This window comes from Sardina pilchardus, chromosome 3 (genome assembly GCF_963854185.1).
Source record: "Sardina pilchardus chromosome 3, fSarPil1.1, whole genome shotgun sequence".
Taxonomy (NCBI): Eukaryota; Metazoa; Chordata; class Actinopteri; order Clupeiformes; family Clupeidae; genus Sardina; species Sardina pilchardus.
In genome coordinates, this window is record NC_084996.1 from 33,470,092 (window position 1) to 33,486,231 (window position 16,140).

Sequence of the window (16,140 nt, forward strand, 5' to 3'; positions counted from 1 at the left end):
CACACACACACACACACAGCGTTGTTAAGGGCAGAGGAACTGGATGCCCAGCGGCCCTGGTGCGGGCTCCATGTGCAGTGGTGTGTGCTCTGTACCCACGCGCTGATCCACTGGAGCTGGGCTGGAGTCATTCATCAGCCCCAGCCACATGAGTGGGAGGGGGAGCCACAATGCTCATCACCCTGGCTTTAATAAACACACACACACAGACAGATACAGACACACACTCACTTACGCATGCCACACACACACACACACACACACACACACACACACACACACTCACTTACGCATGCCACACACACACACACACACACACACACACACACACACACACACACACACACACACACACACACACACACACACACACACACACACACAGCTGCTGCTCTTAGGGAGATATACAGCGGGCACTTTAAGGGGCCGCTACAGAGAGAGATGTCTCGTAAAAACAGCCATAAAAATAACATGTGCCACCTGGGAGAGAGGACGCTGAAGACAGATGCCCCACACAATGGAGTGTGCACACACGCTCACACTCCACTCCACACACACACACACACACACACACACACCTCATCCCCTCCATTTCCGTGTCAGGAGGAAGGAAAAGATAAGCGGAATGAAAAAGAGGAGCTCACTGAGGCTGTGGCAGAGCGGTGGTGAACTGGCCTCAGGCGCGGTGTGTAGTCCCAGCCCTGCTCCCGCTCTAGAGCTGCAGCACATCACCTCATCTGATCTGGGACAACTCAGAGAGAAAACTACATTGACTCCCCGGGGACTAATGGCAATGTGCAAAACCCAATGATGAGGCAGTCACTCGCATTGTATAGGCACGTAGAGTAGGACTATGCTATAAATATACACACACACACACACACACACACACACATACACATGTGTGTGCTGCCCATATTTCCAACACTAGGCCCAGTCCCATGAGTGCTGTTGGGCAGAGGGACACACGTGTCATGGATGTGATGCCGCCCGTGGTCAAATGACTCACAGCACTGCGGCTGGTCTGGTTGGATGGATGGCCAGCCGTGCTTTTCCTCTGCAGGACCCCAGTGGTCCTGGGCCTCCTGCACCTCTCCCTCCCCCTCCCTCTGCAGGCCATTAGCATCATGGCTGTGTGCACTGGAGACCATGCTGCACTGCAGCCAATCAGAGAGGCAGAGAGAGTGCAGCTGAGGTGAAGAATGACAGACATTTCTTTGATGGGATTGGACGTCTGAATATTATGGAGTAAAAACAACTCTTTTTTTTCTTCAAATAAAAGCCTCAGTGGAAGCGGAGGGGCCTCAGCGTTCTGCAGATTTAAAGCACAGAGATGTCAAATCCCAACAGAGCAATTTCTTACACGTACAGTTCTTTTGGTTGTTCTTTTATGTAAGGTTAAGTGTGCTTTTGAAATATGAGGAAGTCATCATTGTGACAAGGCATGCAGAGATGAAGTGAAAGCACAGCAGCACAGAGGATCCAGTAAGCCTGCACGGTTTCCAAAGCACTACTTCCTGTTGAGATGTGACGGAGCTGCAGAGAGAAGAGGAAGATGGAGACGGAGATGACTGTGAGCCAGAGAGCACTGGAGTGCTAAGGGGAGATGGAGATGACTGTGAGCCAGAGAGCACTGGAGTGATAAGGGGAGATGGAGATGACTGTGAGCCAGAGAGCACTGGAGTGCTAAGGGGAGATGGAGATGACTGTGAGCCAGAGAGCACTGGAGTGCTAAGGGGAGATGGAGATGACTGTGAGCCAGAGAGCACTGGAGTGCTAAGGGGAGACGGAGATGACTGTGAGCCAGAGAGCACTGGAGTGCTAAGGGGAGACAGAGAACACTGGAGTGCTAAGGGGAGACGGAGATGACTGTGAGCCAGAGAGCACTGGAGTGCTAAGGGGAGATGGAGATGACTGTGAGCCAGAGAGCACTGGAGTGCTAAGGGGAGATGGAGATGACTGTGAGCCAGAGAGCACTGGAGTGCTAAGGGGAGATGGAGATGACTGTGAGCCAGAGAGCACTGGAGTGCTAAGGGGAGACGGAGATGACTGTGAGCCAGAGAGCACTGGAGTGCTAAGGGGAGATGGAGTGCGGCTCTGCCTGCCTATAGGCCTGGATGAAGTGGGCCAGCGCCGACACATGCCATGCCCTCTGCAGCCACCGCCCTCTTCCTTATCTCCTCACTGCAGCTCCTCTAGCATCTCTTTCATCCCCTCCTGCACCCTCCCAAACAACCACCACACACACACACACACACACACACACACACACACACACACACACACACACACACACACACACACACACACACACACACACACACACACACACACACACACACACACACACACCTCTGCTCACTGCATGGACAGATTGTCTCAATTACACTGGGAGAGGTGATGGACAGGGCCCACCCCAGCCGCTACTCCTTCCCCCTACTTACAGCAGTGCTACTATAGAGCTCCACTTTATTGAGCTGTGCTAAACACCCTGGCAAGCCAGCAGGCTGCCAAAAACTCAATACGCCGCCTAACATCCAGCTCCAGGCCCAGCAGGAGGGCCAGCTCCATCACAGCTCCCCTGGGGGAGGTGGCCTATCCATGGAACACAAGCACCAGGACAGCACTTCTGAGAGAAAATAACCCACATACACTCTTTTCCGCAGTCTACAACACATCATTTCACCTCGGATTGTTATCGCCACAGGACATGGGGTGAAAATAACCCTTGTGCAGAGGCACCTTGTCTTTCAGGCACAATCAATCTTGTTTGAGGTTACCTTCCAAGACTTCAGATTATTCTGTTCATCATAACATTTCTGTCTGTTTTCCGTTCCCATGTGAAAAGGCGAAGTAAAACAGAAGATTCCCCTGACGCATCAAGACTTCATCTCCTTTCCCCTCACACAGCACCATAACATGATTTAGAGCACGTTCACTCTGACACAGATTTGGAAAACAGCCAGCTCAGTGGCCTATGTGCGTGTTCAAACAGCACAGTCCATCCCAGGTCACTTCTTTGAGATGCGAGAGTGAAAGCTTGTCCCCAAATGACGCCTCGAGGGAACGCTGCATTTACTTTTGCGCAGATCCGCAATGCACTCACTTTGAACCCCGCATCCTTCACAGCTCATTCCCTTTTACACGTCAGACTGGGCAGCCTGCCTTTTCTGTGCGTCAGCTTCCACAGAAGCCCTGTGTTAGGGGGAGGTGCAGAGAGGAGAGGGAGCGGGGGAGGAGAAGCGTGTGGGAAAAGGTTGAGGCTCACCTTTGTTGATGACGCCATATTTTGCAGTCACATTGATGACGTACATGTCAGGGGATGCACAGAAGTCACTGGAACCCTGTGGACATCACACACAGACAGAAAGACAGAAAGAAAGAAAGAAAGAACGAAAGAAAGAAAGAAAGAAAGAAAGGAAGGAAGAAAGAAAGAAAGAAAGAATCAAAGAAAGAAAGAAAGAAAGAATCAATGCAAGAGAAATAACACCACAGGGGCCAAATTCTGACATTTAAAAGAACAAGACACCAAGCAACGTCTAAAAGGCAGAGTAGGCGGCAAATTTGCATAATATGAGAATTTAACTTTCACTAATGGATATGTCACTGTGAGCAACCCATTCTAATGGACAGTATTTAAGATGCAAAGGGTTGCCAAAGACTAGGAGTATGGGTTTTACAGAGTGGATTTTATAGTGCTTTGGGGAGCTGTGAAGGTGACTCATGTTCTCAGAGGCTTTCTGAAATTAAATCCCCACCAAAATGCTTGTTATTTTATCAATATGTTTTGTCCTCTAGAGAGAGTCATTATCTAAACTCCTAAATACTAAATAGTCCTCTTCAGGATATACACAGTAGAAATACATGCATCTCCTCTCGCCTTTCCACCCAGGAAATACTAATATCCCCTTCACACACAAACACACACACACACACACACACACACACACACACACACACACACACACACAGAGACACACAGAGACACACAGAGACACACAGAGACACACAGAGACACACAGAGACACACAGAGACACACACACACACACACACACACACACACACAGACAGACAGACAGACAGACAGACAGACAGACACACACACACAGACAGGCGGACAGAGAGCATAAGCTAGACTCCACAGGTGCAGGGGAGGAGACAAGCCCAGCACGGCAAACAACCAGTAAGATTACTGGGTCCACCAGTCAGCCATGTTTCCATGGCAACACTCACCGCAGAAACAGCCAACTCCAGGCCCAGGGATGCCCAACTGATAACCAGAGCCAACACGCCTAGAAAACACGCTCTGCAGAAAGAGAGAGAGACAGAGAGACAGAGAGACAGAGAGAGAGAGAGAGAGAGAGAGAGAGAGAGAGAACTGTGTGAGAGAGGCAAGTGAAGAGCAGTACAAAGAGCACTTGAGCGTCACAGGAGTGGCTGCTGCCTGTGCTTCACTGTGCCCCGTTGGCCTCGTCTGGCTCTCTCAGCTGCAGGGCTACTGGCACAGGACAGCACAGGCCGTCTCCATGGAGGGAGTTCACCAAATGTGCAGCCATGCATACAACGCTGAAACACAGGTGAATCCTCAAGCCTTTTTGCTAAATAGCAGTTAAAAGGAGACCAAAAGATTACACACAGGAGCAGCTCCTAACAATGCGCACAGATTTCTGAACACAGTTGAAGGTTGACATTTTCATCATTCCTTATGTTATACTCCACTGCATTTGGCTGTCAAAGCTGTCAAAACACATGAGAGTTGGCCTGGCGAGGGCTGTGCTTTAGGCACCACTGGTAAAGCCATGTCACCAGACACTTCCTACAGACGCGGGGGAACCAGGCCAAGGAGGCCACGGTTGTCCTTGGTGCGTTACATCAGGTGAACTGTGTCAGGGATTACTCCGGGTGTACGGGCGGAAGTAAGCCCTTTGGAAGCAAATCAGCCAATCAAATTCTCTCCCCTCACTTCACTGTGTACCTTGAGCGAATATCGCCTCGGACGGGAGGATGACTGACAAATACATAATTGCGCTGATTGGTAAGGCTCCTCCATCTTTGAGTCACTTTGTTCATTTTAAAGGATCGGTACTATGAGTGCTGCCAGGATGGCTGAGAATTTGAAAAGAACAAAATGTTATAAAAAGTGGCACTGAACAATTCAAGTTGGTGTTCTGCAGTGGCTTTGAACACTCACTGCATGGCTCTGGAAGCCTTGGCAGCAATTGAGACATTTGGGCCAATACCGATAATGATGTTTTTATTTGTTTGTTTACTTTAATTATTATTTTTAATTAATTATACTCTTTAGTGGCAGGGACATAAATGTTCATTATAAATAAACAACTGAACCATTTTCAAATCTTTCAGCCCTACATAGCACCATCTCTGAATGTGGTAGTTCAAGCATAACATCCGATTTAGCTAGTGCAGAATCATTGTGACATAACAGATAAACATCTGTCACTGCCATTGGTAAATGTCATATTATTTGCCTACAGGCTGGTACCAGCCAACAAGGCAAAAATCTGCATATATATATATATATATATATATCCCCCCCTACTAGGCAAACCAAGAAGGGTCTCTTTACATCAAGAACCACAGATGCACATAGCCGCACACAGTTAGTTACGATAAAAGCGGACGCAAAAATGGCATCGGAAGCCAACCACAGATTCAGTACAGTAATGCACCAGATCCTCCCCGTCTGACTGCCTGCGTGTGTGTGTATGTGTGTTTGTGTGTGTGTGTGTGTGCCAGACACGGCCATTCAGTGACAGTGGCCTGCCTCCGACAGATTAGGATTTCTTGCTGCTAAACTGAGACGCTGACTAATTGTCAGTCGGAGATGTGTTAACACCCGCGCCGTAATTGCCTTGACAGGGACGTATGGAACGCCGTCAAACTCAATTTGTGATGGCTACAGTGCATGCAGCCTTGAATGCTGGGGAGCGAGAGCGAGAGGGAGAGGGAGAGGGAGAGGGTTTTCGTTTGTGGGCAAATCGATGGCGTCTAATTATGACTCCACGTCTGACCGCACTGAATCATAACTGGATGGATTTATTACGTTCTACCATCTGGCTGCTGGAATGCATCGTCTTGTCTCTTTGTCTTTTTCTCCGTCCGTGTGTGTGTGTGTGTATGTATGTATGTATGTGTGTGTGTGTGTGTGTGTGTGTGTGTGTGTGTGTGTGTGTGTGTGTGTGTGTGTGTGCGCATATGAGGAGGTGAGATCATGTAACCGGCCTTACCCAATCAGGGTGTTCTTGGAGTTGCGGATGAGGCCAAAGAGCACCAGGAGACAGATGAGCACATCAAAGAGCAGCAGGCCGAGGTAGCCCAGCCATCTGCAACACAAACAGGCACACACACAGAGGCATAACCAGAGTGCAAACCACACACACACACAGGCATGCACGCACACAGCTGCAGCAGCTGCAGGAAGACTGGTGACCAAACATACACAAACACTAGCATGACATTGAAATGAAACACTTTCAGGTGACACAAAAATCTAATCTGCAGTTTGCCAATAATGAGACTTCTGACATTGAAGCACACATTTGGATGCTTAGGAACAGCTCATTCTGTAAAAGGTCATTACAAGTGCACCAGTTTGTATTCAAACACCGTGTACAACAATGTCAATGGCAATTTTCTTTTTTAGATTCTGAAGCAAAGGGTCCATTTGAGTCATAAAAGTCACAAGGACTCCTTTCCATCTGTTAAGAAATGAAAATGAGACGGAATAATCCCTCTGCACATGTCACTTCCTGTGACAGATGCGAGAAGCCTGACAGGTCCCTGAGAATAACAGGAATTGTGTCTGCACTATAATTTATACTGCAGTCACGGGAGCTGGAGCTAGTGTATGTGTGTGTATGTGTGTGTGTGTGTGTGTGTGTAGCAGGGGGAGCACCATTCAGTCATACTGCAGATGTACTGAGATTCAGTCAAGCTCCGCTCTGGTAATCCCCCTCAAAATAAATAAAGCACTGGAAGTCTAGCTGCTACATGCACTGTGACCAAAGCACAGAGAAGATGTTGGCCAAGTACAGGGTCTGGAGCTGGGAGAGGTGACAATAAAGACAGTGTGATGCGGAGGGAGGGAATGGCCCAGAGAGGACATTAAGAAGGATAGAAAGAAAAATGACAGACAAAATAAAAGATGTGTTTCAACTGATGGGATATGAAAGATTCACCTGTTGAAACATTCAGACCAAAAACACACAAAAAATGCCTGGTCAGCTCTCCCGGACCATGAGAACACAGCTCTCTCCCCCTCCCTCTCTCTCTCTCTGTCTGTCCATCTCCTCACCTGTACCAGTCATAGAGCTCAATGGTGACGGCCAGCTCCTCCAGGGAGATGCGGGGGTTGGCCCAGAAGGGGACCTCCCCCATCTGCCGGACCAGCTCAGCCAGCTGGCCCTGGAGCTTCTGCACGATGGCCACGTAGTCCGTGTGCTTGCTGTAGCGCTCCTCCAGCTGCTGCAGGTTGTCATCCACCGTCTGGTTCAGGGCCCCAGTGCTGTCAAATACCTGGGGACGGACAGACACACACACACACACACACACACACACACACATAAGCACCAATACATGTGTGAGACAGGGAATGTGTGAGTGAGTGTGAGTGAGCGTCTCTGTGTGTGTGTGTGTGTGTGTGTGAGAGAAAGAGAGACAGAGAGAGAAGAGTGTGTGTGTGTGTGTGTGTGTGTGTGTGTGTGTGTGTGTGTGTGTGTGTGTGTGTGTGTGTGTGTGTGTGTGTGTGTGTGTGTGTGTGTGTGTCCATGGTCATCACTGCAAAGCATAATTTCAGGGTTTTGTGCGTGGGTGTCTTCTGTCCACTCAGGGGGCAGTACAGTGACCGTGCACTCAGCATGTGTGTAATGCAAATAAGCTGATTACGCTACTATGCACACGTGAAGGAGCACTACACAAAGCTCCACGTTAAAAGCACCATGTGGGACTACATGCTTTTGGGATATAATCACACGAGTGTGTGAACACAGTGTTGAGTTGTGTGTGTGCGTGTGTTGGCGAGTCTCACCAGTCTCTGCACTCCCGACACGGTGCGGTTGGCATGGCGCAGAGAGTACGTCAGCCTATTCACCCCATCACATGTCTCGCCGTTTCCGTAGAAACCAACTGCTATGCCAGCACTGAGGAAGGAGACAAAGAGAGAGAATCAGTGAGGAGGCGAGGGCTGGATAAGGGCTGGAGAGAGGGAGAGAGAGTGAGAGAGAGAGAGAGAGAGAGAGAGAGAGAGAGAGAGAGAGAGAGAGAGAGAGAGAGAGAGAGAGAGAGAGAGAGAGAGAGAGAGAGAGAGAGAGAGAGAGAGAGAGAGAGAGAGAGAGAGAGAGAGAGAAAGAGCAAGGAAGAAACTGAAAGGACTATACTTAGGAGAGGCCTCCCAACATAAAGATGGAAGGGGTAGAGGCAGAAAAGAGGAGCCAGAAACACGTTATCATAGCAGGCCACAAGAAATAGCAAAGTAGCCATTGCCAAGTCATTTGTTGATTATTGTTCATTATTACTCGCTTATTATGCTACTCAATATTATCAATTAAAAAGAGATAGTGGTTATAATAACAAACAACAATTAGTAGAGATGTAGCCAATCACTGTGGCCTGTTATCATAACTCGTTGCCAGAGGTGCCTACAGCACAGCACTGCCATGTAACTGAGTCAACTAGGAGCACAGTAAACCACAGCAATCCTCTATGGCCTTGATGGGCTTTTAAGTAGGGGGCTTGACGAGCGAGGATAGTTCAATTACAGCACCATCATTACACAGACATGCTATGGGGCCAGCTTTTGAAACTTAGTAAGTGAGCAGACGAGACACTTCATTACAGCACATGGTCTCAGAGGACCAGCCTTGAGGAGGCAACTCAATGAAATCCCAATGAAAGCAGACACGCCGAAACCCTCGGCCAGAGGTGACAAAGAACACAAGCGCTTGTTGCGGTCTGCGGCCAGAGAGGACAACCGATCAATGGATGGACGACACAAACAGGCCGCTCTCTTGTGCGCACCACATCCAGGTCACACTGGAGCAGTGTGCCGAGAACACAGACACAGACACAGACACAGACAGACACAGACACACATACAGACACACACACACACACATACACACACACAGACACACACACAGACACACAGACACACAGACACACACAATCACCACTCTACATCAGACAGCACATGACCTCCTGCTCCAGGAGGTGAATCCCTGAAAGATGAGGAAACAACTACAAAACACGCATTTGCATGCTTTGCCATGACTGCATTCTTCCATAGATAGAACCGTGTGTTTCGTGTGTGTCACAGTTGAGGGTGCACATTAAACCCCTTGAGGAGTCCTACAGGACCACCAGGAGGCGCTAGAGCTGAATAAGGTCTGTGGGAATTTCTCACGCGGCCCGGCGCTCGCCCCCTCGCTCGCTCGCCCCCTCTCCCCTTTGGCCCGCTCTCTCTCCCCCTCACTCAGACGTGCCATCCAGCCCTATTGTGGGCAGCTCAATAGGCGTCACAATCAGAGCCTCCCTGCTGGCTGGGGTACAAACAATGGGGCATTCAGCATACGGCGCTCGCTAGCCTCTCACTCAGTAGGAAACACAAACACACACACACACACACACACACACACACACACAGTCTCTCTTAAAGACTGTCCCATGTGCTGGCCAGGCCATTTCAACATGGGGACAGCAGACAACAGCGCCAGGCCAGAGCTCCCACGGCCAGTCCAGTCCAGTCCAGCAGTTCTCTGGACCAGCATTCCATAATGAGACATGGCGGCAGAGGCGGCCCATTTACATGGACAACCTACAGACTCATGAGGAGGCCTTTCCCATGAGGCAAGCAATCAGTATTAGAATGGCAGAGGTGAGAGAGAGACATGGAGGAGGTGCAAATGAGGGAGTGAGAGAGAGAGACATGGAGGAGGTGCAAATGAGGGAGTGAGAGAGAGAGAGAGAGATATGGAGGAGGTGCAAATGAGGGAGTGTGAGAGAGGGGAATGGATCAAGGGAGTGAGAGGATGTGAGGGTGTACGAGAGGGTCATCAGGCTGATTAAGGGCTACCCTCTCCTTAAAGGTCGCAATCCCAACACAATCCCGCTTGAAAGGAATTCCCCAGACTTCAGCTCTGATCCGCACTTTTCGAAATTCCACTCTGGATTAGAGCTGGGAGTGAAATTAGTCTTACTGCTGTTGTCTAAGGGCGTGTTCTGACAGGTCGGGCAGAGTGCGATCAGCCAACTCCCTGCCCCCGAGGGCTTGATTCATGAAGCCAACGTTCAACATAACCACGGCCAACCGACCAGCGTTCCACTCATTCCTGCACTGGAAATCTGTGGCAGCATGGTAAAACACTGGGATTTATGCGCTGAACCAACACACACACACGCGCACACATACACACACGCACACACACACACAAACCTTGTTGCTTAGCTCGCGATTGTGCCAAACACAGACAAAGCAGGAGGGAGCAATCATGGATTAAAAATACTGCCATTCATTCTTTTCCTCGCCACTTCATTTGAGAGATATTGCCTTAAAAATCATTCATAACAGAATGCTCATTTCTAGAGAAGGAGGAGGTAAAGATAAATAGTAGGGACTGCATTACTTATGAAGCCCAAAATTCACACGCACAGAAGCCACGTCATTCTCTCTCTTTTTTGGGGGATGCTGTGCTCAACGTAATCTAATTTCCATGGCAACCATTTATCTGGGTTACTGCTACCCAAAAAGTGGACCATTACTTCAGGGCAGAAGCAAGAGATGCAGCTGAGTCATAGCCACACCAGTAAGATGGGGCACTTCAAAGCTAAACCTCTCCTTGCAGTGGGAGGAGAAACCAAGAAACAAACCACACAAAAAAACAGGCTGTAAATCCCACCATTAAGGGTGCAGAAAAACCTGTCAAGTGTGTCAGGTGCTTTGGTGTAAATGAACACCTTGGATTGTTTAGCTTTCTGAGCTAAAGCTCCATTAGGCTCCCTGGGGGCCACTTCTGTGAGGTCTGCCTGGCCTGGATCGATGTCCAGGGCAGCAGTTCACTTCAGCAAACCAGAAGTATTGTGTTGTATCAAAACAGGCCTGGAAAGAGTGACATGTGAGGACAATCTTGTGTTATTCAGTCTGTCTAGATGATGGGTGGAAGTTGCTGGTAACTCCTGTCTGTCCATTACATGCCTGCAAACTGTTTGTTCTGCTTTTTGCCTTACACATTGCAGTATAAGGCCAAGGTGAACATGACGGTCTCCGCTTCAAGTGAAAACAAGCCATGGAGACAGGTCGGCAAATTACATAGTGTTTGGAGGATACAAGAAGACTTCTGGAGAAAAAGAAAAAAAAAAAACTTCTCACAACCGTTTCACAACTGTTCCAAATGTCACAACACCATCATGTGAGTTGGAAACTAAAGAAATGAGACAAGAACAAGGAACTGCATCCTTCTCTTTATTATTCCGGTTCTGTTTTCTAAATCCTTCCCCTAAATACTGTTTGTCACAAGAGTGACCCACCCTGCCTTAAACTTTAAATGACATCGACTTAGACGTCAATGAGGGATTTTAACCTGAAGTGGGCAGTTATTCTATCTGGACGAACTGAACCAATATTCACAACCCTGTGGAGCTGCCCACCTCCTTAGTTACCCCAGGGGGCAACTAATCTCTTCCCTGCGTGTTCTTGCAAGGTTACTACTGGAGGCCGGATTGACGCCCAATGCCAAGGATCTCAAACAAAGCTGGCTGCTCTTTCGGGAAGTGAATGGGAAGGTGAGGGGGAAGTGTATTGAAGGAGGAGGAATGGGAGTGGGATTAAAATCAGCCACTCGAATGAGCCAGTTGTTTGCTGGCTTAGACACCCACTAGGAGCTACACCGAGAACAGTCTTGTCCCACAAAAAGCTGAGAAGATTTGCCCTAAGTTAATTAATCCCTAAAAGACCATCACTGAGTCATCAAACTAGTCAAAGATGTAAAAAGAAGAGGGTGGGGGCTCACTCCATCAACTGAAAAATACACCCTATGTGATTCCCCCTAATGCCACATGCCACATAGATCCTGTTTGATGCACCCTAATGCCACACAGATCCTGTGTGATGCACCCTTATGCCAGTGTCAAAATAGGCGCTGAAGGGTGGGATTCCTCTACAGACTTGTTAACCTCGTTTGATATGGGAGCAGTGCCAAGGCTAAAGCTGATTTGCATAAATGTAGTTAAGGTTCCTGGGCAATTACCTAGGATTTCCATAATCTTTAATTATGCAACAGCACAGCCCCAAGCAATGCCAGTGAACTGAGCTCAAGCCTTGGTAACCAAAACAATGTGCTACATGAGCAAACATATTAACGCTGTTGAAAGTTTTCAATGATAAACTTGCCAATAGCATTTACCTCAAATCCCTGCAAATACCAGCAGTCTGGTACATTGTGTTGCTCTCAGGTGTTTGATGACAGTAAAAAATATCAATATCATAAAAAACACCAATTGGCCTGATACATAGCTGTTAACATAGTGTACACTCTTGACAAGTTCTTGTCTAACAGCAGGGCTACATCACATGCACAATTCAAGCGCTCTGTTAGCGGAGGGTCAGAATTATTTAAGACTGATCAATCTTTTTTTTTTGAATGCATGCACTGCTTTCATGAACTTTACTTGATGAACACAGCGGTTTGAACTTTAAATGAAATGCCTCTTTCACTGACCTCAGCACCTCTATGTATGCACTTAAACGCTACTATTAGTTCTGCTCCATTTCTCCCTTTGATGTGTTCTCCCTATATATTCCCATCTCCCTTTTGTGATTTCACTTGCACATAATGCACAATGACTAACATTTTGTGAGTCCAGAATGACCAAGTGAATTAAACGAAGATGCTGAGTTTTAGCCTTGTCAGGTGATTCAGGTTCAGGCACCTGACGTAGACAGTAGGAAAACAGCCTAATATAAATTCTATGATGCATTCCATTTTTGGTGAAATGAATAAATAATGGCAGCAAGGATGGAGACTCTTAAGTGCCTCTCTCAGTGCTCCTCCATTTTGTGATGCACCATTTTGTTCAACATCTCTATTACGTAAACGTATGTGGAATTCATATGCGCACATATGCCTTCCATTTTATGTGCCCTCCGAGACAGAACAGAAAGCTAACAGGCACTTAGATGTATCTGACTCATGGTCGCAAAGAATAACATTTGTTAGGCATTTGTATGAGTATGGAAGAATAGTCTTTGATTAAAACCAAGCACAAGTGGAGAGTTTGCTGCTGGCTCACACTACTTCCATATCATGTTGCAATTAATCAAATCAAACTGAACACCGTCTCAGTCCCAAGCCTTTTACTTTTCACTGGAAACAATAACAATTCGACGACTTAGCATATTTGATTACACTTACGAGCAGAAGGGATTGTGGGTTTGGCAACTGGGCGAGTGCACGCTCTGGGCCCTGTGAGGGGCTTCCTGCTGCGCAGGCCGCTGCTGCTGCTGCCGGGTACGTCCGGCCCAATCAGGACACGTGAGGGACACAGACTGTCAGTCTGGCCAACAGATATGTGTCTGTGCTCTACATTCTCAGGCAAGAGGAGATGAGTAAACACAGCCATTTTTTGCTGAGAAAGGCGTGATGGCTGCCTGCCATTTCCACAGTGATAATAGATGAAGAAAGTGTGTCTCTGTGTGTGTGTGTGTGTGTGTGTGTGTGTGTGTGTGTGTGTAGGTGTGTGTGTGTGTGTGTGTGTGTGTGTGTGTGTTTGCATATGAGCTCACTCCTGACATAGTTTGAAGGATTCTAACTGTGTGTGTGTGCGTGTATATCTGTGCACGTGCAGAGATAACAGCACCATAATCTTCAATGTCCAAACAAACTAAGGAAGCGGCAGGAAGATTAGTGGTATAATATTTACAACGGACAAGAAGGGCTTAAAGTAGACAAGGTCCGAGTACAAGCAAAAGTCTTAGAAAGGGATTCATGTCATGGATTCTTGAACTATGTGAGGCAGCACCCTCCTTTACTCCATCGTTGTTCTGTTCCTATGGTTGCAGGCCAGGGAAGAGTTGACAGGAAGATGTGAACAATGGGACTCAGATTTCTGCTTTGAGAAGGTTGCTGTAATCCATGCCATATGCTGCCACACTCTTGGAAAACGTGCACTGTGGTCCCTCTACATGGGGGACTCATGCTCCATCTCTCCATAGCTAGCAATCTTCTTGCACTGTACTGGTGGTAGTCGCTCCCCCCCCTCTCTCTGTTCTCCTTCTGTCTTTTCTCTGTATATGTCTCTATCGTGTCCCACTCCGTTGCCACAACAGATGTGCTCAGGAGAAGAGGGTCCCACAGGAGGGCAGCTGCTGGCTGGCAGGCAGGCTGGTTACATGGATGGGTGGGCACGCACACGCACACACAGCATGTACAGACACGCAGGGCCTGGGTACCCACCAGGAGAGAGAGATGGGGAGAGGGAGGGGAGAGAGAGAGAGAGAGAGAGAGAGAGAGAGAGAGAGAGAGAGAGAGAGAGAGAGAGAGACAGAGAGAGAGGGAAAGAGAAAGAGAAAGAGAGAGAGAAAGAGATGTGGCATGAAAGCAACGCACAGCAAAGTGAAGAGTACTGTAAATGGTGAGGAAATGAACAGCACAGCACAAAGACTGACAGACAGGATGATAGAAAGACAAGAAGAAAAGCAGAGATTCAAAAGGAGTCTGGGATTGGGATCTGTAAAAGAATAAGAAAGAAAATGAGAAACGGAGACAAAAGACGGTTTAGTGAGAGACAGATGGAAAGGGCAGCAAGAGAGAGATAGAGAAAATAGCAGAAGGGAGGTGTAGAGAGAGTAAGGATGTGACTGGCTCCCAGCTAGGGCCATACAATACCAAACCCTAAAGTCCTAATGTGCTTTGGTAGCATATTTACAAATTGAATAGCTAAACACTACAGGTAAATCTCAGTGTCTATCCACTACTTCTTGTCAAATAATCATCAATTGGGGGGGGACTTAAGAGTGGTTGATCCAGTAAATTTCAATGCAATTTCAAATAATGCTAAATTAACAATCGACTTCACAAACGCATATTTCTGAAAGATATCTTTCCCACAGTGTAGTATGGAGGACCACCTACAGATGAAACAGAAGACCTCGCATTGATTCAACTTCACAAGGAAGGTCCAGTCACAAGGTGGCCTGTCCATCACAGTGGACACTGATGGGACAGGCATGTGAGAAGCCATAAATGAAAAGGACCACTCAGCTCAGCGACTCCGATCGAACACCTGGGACTTGACACCTTTATGCGAATTGCTTCAGAGGGTTCGGACCTGGAGGAGTAATCTGTGCAGGCCATAAAGAGCTCCGATGTCACGATGAGTGACCGACAGCCCTGAGGAAGGAGTCGGGGGGAGGGGACAGGGAAAGGAACAAAGGGTTGGCACAGTTGTCCTTCCTGACATCAGCATGCTTGTCACTCCATTTTAGCTGAGCTGGACAGATGAAGCTCTCAGCAGATGTGTGTGGTTATCACCCTGTCAATGACATCACAGCAGCCACTACAGTGTATACTTACACCTGTTTGCTTGTTTGTGTATATGTGTGTGTGTGTGTGTGTGTGTGTGTGTGTGTGTGTGTGTGTGTGTGTGACAGAAAGAGAGGACCGAGAGAGAGAAACGGCACTCAACGTGGTTCTTAACGTCTCATTCAACCACCACTGATGTAGCTTGTGGAAGGCCTGATGACACTTCCGAAGAGGTCCTGATCACAAGCACAGGACAGGCTGTGCCATGTCCCCTTATGATGGGAACAGAGACGGGGGTGGGCTGGACCTGTGGGTCCCATCATGCCACACTGCTAAGAAAAGGTGTTTCCATGGAAACCAGAACCTTTGTGTCTGTGTGGCAGTTTATCTGCTGTGGCAATAGAAGTCCATTTTTTCCCACTCAACATTTGGATGCAGGCTGATGTCTTCTGTTCAGAAGAACAGAGAACACAATGCTCTTACAATTCCAAAACAGTTTGGAACACAGATTGAAGGTGGAATTACAGAGCCTACGTTCTTATTCAGTAGAGGTAACAGAAAGTTGTGGGAGGTATTATGAAATATCAAAGAAATAAAGCACATGGC

At 47.9% G+C, this 16,140-nt stretch overlaps 1 protein-coding gene across 1 annotated transcript in view; it reads right to left on the reverse strand.

Annotated features, from left to right (window-relative positions):
* Positions 1 to 16,140, reverse strand: part of ttyh3a (tweety family member 3a) — a 60,164-nt gene that overhangs the window by 25,361 nt on the left and 18,663 nt on the right. The window contains exons 3-7 of the mRNA XM_062532956.1: positions 8,049 to 8,160; positions 7,317 to 7,537; positions 6,250 to 6,345; positions 4,235 to 4,307; positions 3,269 to 3,344 (exon numbers count right to left, since the gene is read on the reverse strand). Of these exons, the coding sequence (XP_062388940.1) occupies positions 3,269 to 3,344; positions 4,235 to 4,307; positions 6,250 to 6,345; positions 7,317 to 7,537; positions 8,049 to 8,160 (578 nt within the window). The remainder of the gene's footprint in view (positions 1 to 3,268; positions 3,345 to 4,234; positions 4,308 to 6,249; positions 6,346 to 7,316; positions 7,538 to 8,048; positions 8,161 to 16,140) is intronic.